The sequence below is a fragment of the Geospiza fortis genome, unplaced genomic scaffold (assembly GCF_000277835.1).
Source record: "Geospiza fortis unplaced genomic scaffold, GeoFor_1.0 scaffold489, whole genome shotgun sequence".
Classification (NCBI taxonomy): domain Eukaryota; kingdom Metazoa; phylum Chordata; class Aves; order Passeriformes; family Thraupidae; genus Geospiza; species Geospiza fortis.
Window position 1 is genome coordinate 17,221 of NW_005054710.1, and position 3,040 is coordinate 20,260.

Here is a 3,040-nt window from a genome sequence, read left to right on the forward strand (position 1 = left end):
GGAATTCCCTGGGATGGCTGGGAGTTCTCGCCGGGAATTCTCACCAAGAATGTGCCCCCAAGAATTCCCTGGGATGGCCGGGAATCCTCACCGGGAATGTGCCCCCAGAATTCCCTGGGATGGCTGGGAATTCCCTGGCATGCCTGGGAATTCTCACCAGGAATTCTCAATGGGAATGTCCTCCCAGAATTCCTTGGCATGGCTGGGAATTCTCACTGGGAACGTCCCCCTGAATTCCCTGGGATGGCTGAGAATTCTCACCAGGAATTCTCAATGGGAATGTCCCCCTGAGTTCCCTGGGATGGCCAGAAATTCCCACCAGGAATTCTCAGTGGGAACGTCCTTCCCAGATGGCATGGCTGGGAATTCTCACCGGGAATTCTCACTGGGAACGTCCCCCTGAATTCCCTGGCATGGCCAGGAATTCTCGCTGGGAACGTGCCCCCGGAACTCCCCGGCACGTCCGGGCATTCCCAGCGGGAATTCTCACCGGGAATGTCCCCGTCCCATCGGCGCAGGGATCACGGGATCATCCGCACGCTGGACCTGCCCATCTACGTGACGCGCGTGAAGGGCAACAACGTCTATTGCCTGGACCGGGAGTGCCGGCCCCGCGTGCTCACCATCGACCCCACCGAGTTCCGCTTCAAACTCGCCCTCATCAACAGGAAGTACGACGAGGTCAGGAGTGAACCTGGGAATGAGGGAAAAGTGGGAAAAAAAATGGGGGAAAACGGGGTCGGGAATGAGGGAAGAGTGGGGTTGGGAATGGTGGGTCAAAGTCGGGTGTGCTCACCATCGACCCCACCGAGTTCCGCTTCAAACTCGCCCTCATCAACAGGAAATACAACGGGGTTAGGAATAAACCTGGGAATGAGGAAAATGGGGGAAAATGGGGTCGGGAACGAGGGAAGGGTGGGGTTGGGAATGGTGGGTCAAAATCGGGAGTGCTCACCATCGACCCCACCGAGTTCGCTTCAAGCTCACCCTCATCAACAGGAAATACAACGGGGTCAGGAAATCCAGGAATGGGGAAAATGGGGTTGGAAATTGGGGAAAAATTGGGGAAAATGGGGTTGGGAATGGTGGAAAAATGGGGTTGGGAATGGTGGATCAAAATTGGGAGTGCCAGACCCACGTGCTCAGCATCGAACCCCACTGAGTTCCGCTTCAAACTCGCCCTCAGCAACAGGAAATACGACGAGGTCAGGAATAAACCTGGGAACCAGGAAATCCAGGAATGGGGAAAATGGGGTTGGAAATTGGGGAAAAATTGGGGAAAATGGGGTTGGGAATGGTGGAAAAATGGGGTTGGGAATGGTGGATCAAAATTGGGAGTGCCAGACCCATGTGCTCAGCATCGAACCCCACTGAGTTCCGCTTCAAACTCGCCCTCAGCAACAGGAAATACGACGAGGTCAGGAATAAACCTGGGAACGGGAGAAAATCTGGGATTGGGAATGGGGGAAAAGAGGGAAAAAATGGGATTGGGAATGAGGGAAAAGTCCTCGTTCCTCAATCCTCGCGTGCTCACCATCAATCCCACCAAGTTCAGGTTCAAATTCACTCTCAGCAACAGGAAATATGACGAGGTCAGGAAATAAACCCTGGGAATGGGGAAAATGGGGGAAAACGAGATAGGGAGCTGGGGAAACTTCTCAAAGATTTTGGATTTGGGAGTAGGGCCTTGGGAGCATTTGGGAATAGGGGCTGGCAAAACATTTCCTGAGGATAGGAGAAGCTTTTCCTGAGGGTTTTGGGAAGAGCCTCTCCCAAGGATAGGAAAAGCCTTTCCCGAGGGATTTTTGGGAAGATCCTTCCCCAGGATTTTTGGGAAGAGCCCTTCCCAAGGATGTGGGGCCGCCCCGCAGGTGCTGCACATGGTGCGGAACGCCAAGCTGGTGGGGCAGTCGATCATCGCGTACCTGCAGCGCAAGGGGTACCCCGAGGTGGCCCTGCACTTCGTCAAGGACGAGAAAACGCGCTTCAGCCTGGCCCTGGAGTGCGGCAACATCGAGGTGACGCCGGCTCTGGGGACAATCCGGGGCTTTCTGGGACAGTCCGGGGCTTTTTGGGGCGTTTTGGGGACACTCTGGGATGTTTTCGGCCATTCTGAGAAGTTTTGGGACACTCTGGGGAGTTTGGTTTTCGATATTTTGGGATGTTTTTGGGACACTCTAGGATGTCTTGGGATGTTTTCGGCCATTCTGAGAAGTTTTGGGACACTCTGGGGAGTTTGGTTTTCGATATTTTGGGATGTTTTTGGGACACTCTAGGATGTCTTGGGATGTTTTCGGCCATTCTGAGAAGTTTTGGGACATTCTGGGAAGTTTGGTTTTGGATACTTTGGGATGTTTTTGGGACATTTTTGGGACACTCTAGGATGTCTTGGGATGTTTTTGGCCATTCTGAGAAGTTTCGGGACATTCTGGGAAGCTTGGTTTGGGACATTTTTGGGACACTCTAGGATGTCTTGGGATGTTTTTGGCCATTCTGAGTTGTTTTGGGACATTCTGGGAAGTTTGGTTTGGGACATTTTTGGGACACTCTAGGATGTCTCGGGATGTTTTTGGCCGTCCTGAGTTGTTTTGGGACATTCTGGGAAGTTTGGTTTTGGATATTTCGGGATGTTTTTGGGACATTCCCTGGGAACAGATCGCCCTGGAGGCAGCCAAGGCTTTGGACGACAAGGGCTGCAGGGGGAGGTGGCTCTGCCGCCATCCCTGCTCCCATTCCCCATTCCCAATCCCATTCCCGGTCCCTCTAACCCCGGAATTCCCTGTCACAGATCGCCCTGGAGGCAGCCAAGGCCCTGGACGACAAGGGCTGCTGGGAGAAGCTGGGCGAGGTGGCCCTGCTGCAGGGGAACCACCAGGTGGTGGAGATGTGCTACCAGCGCACCAAGAACTTCGACCGCCTCTCCTTCCTCTACCTCATCACCGGCAACCTCGAGAAGCTCCGCAAGATGATGAAGATCGGTGAGCGACGCCATTCCTGCCCGGAATCCCGCCTGATTCCCGCGTTTCCTGGGGCTGGAAGA

The 3,040-nt window shown here is 54.1% G+C and overlaps 1 protein-coding gene across 1 annotated transcript in view; it reads left to right on the top strand.

The window, feature by feature from the left end:
• Positions 1-3,040, top strand: part of COPA (COPI coat complex subunit alpha) — a gene marked incomplete at its 5' end in the record, with an annotated part of 29,773 nt that overhangs the window by 17,124 nt on the left and 9,609 nt on the right. The window contains 3 exons of the mRNA XM_031065233.1: positions 519-681; positions 1,872-2,018; positions 2,789-2,978. Of these exons, the coding sequence (XP_030921093.1) occupies positions 519-681; positions 1,872-2,018; positions 2,789-2,978 (500 nt within the window). The remainder of the gene's footprint in view (positions 1-518; positions 682-1,871; positions 2,019-2,788; positions 2,979-3,040) is intronic.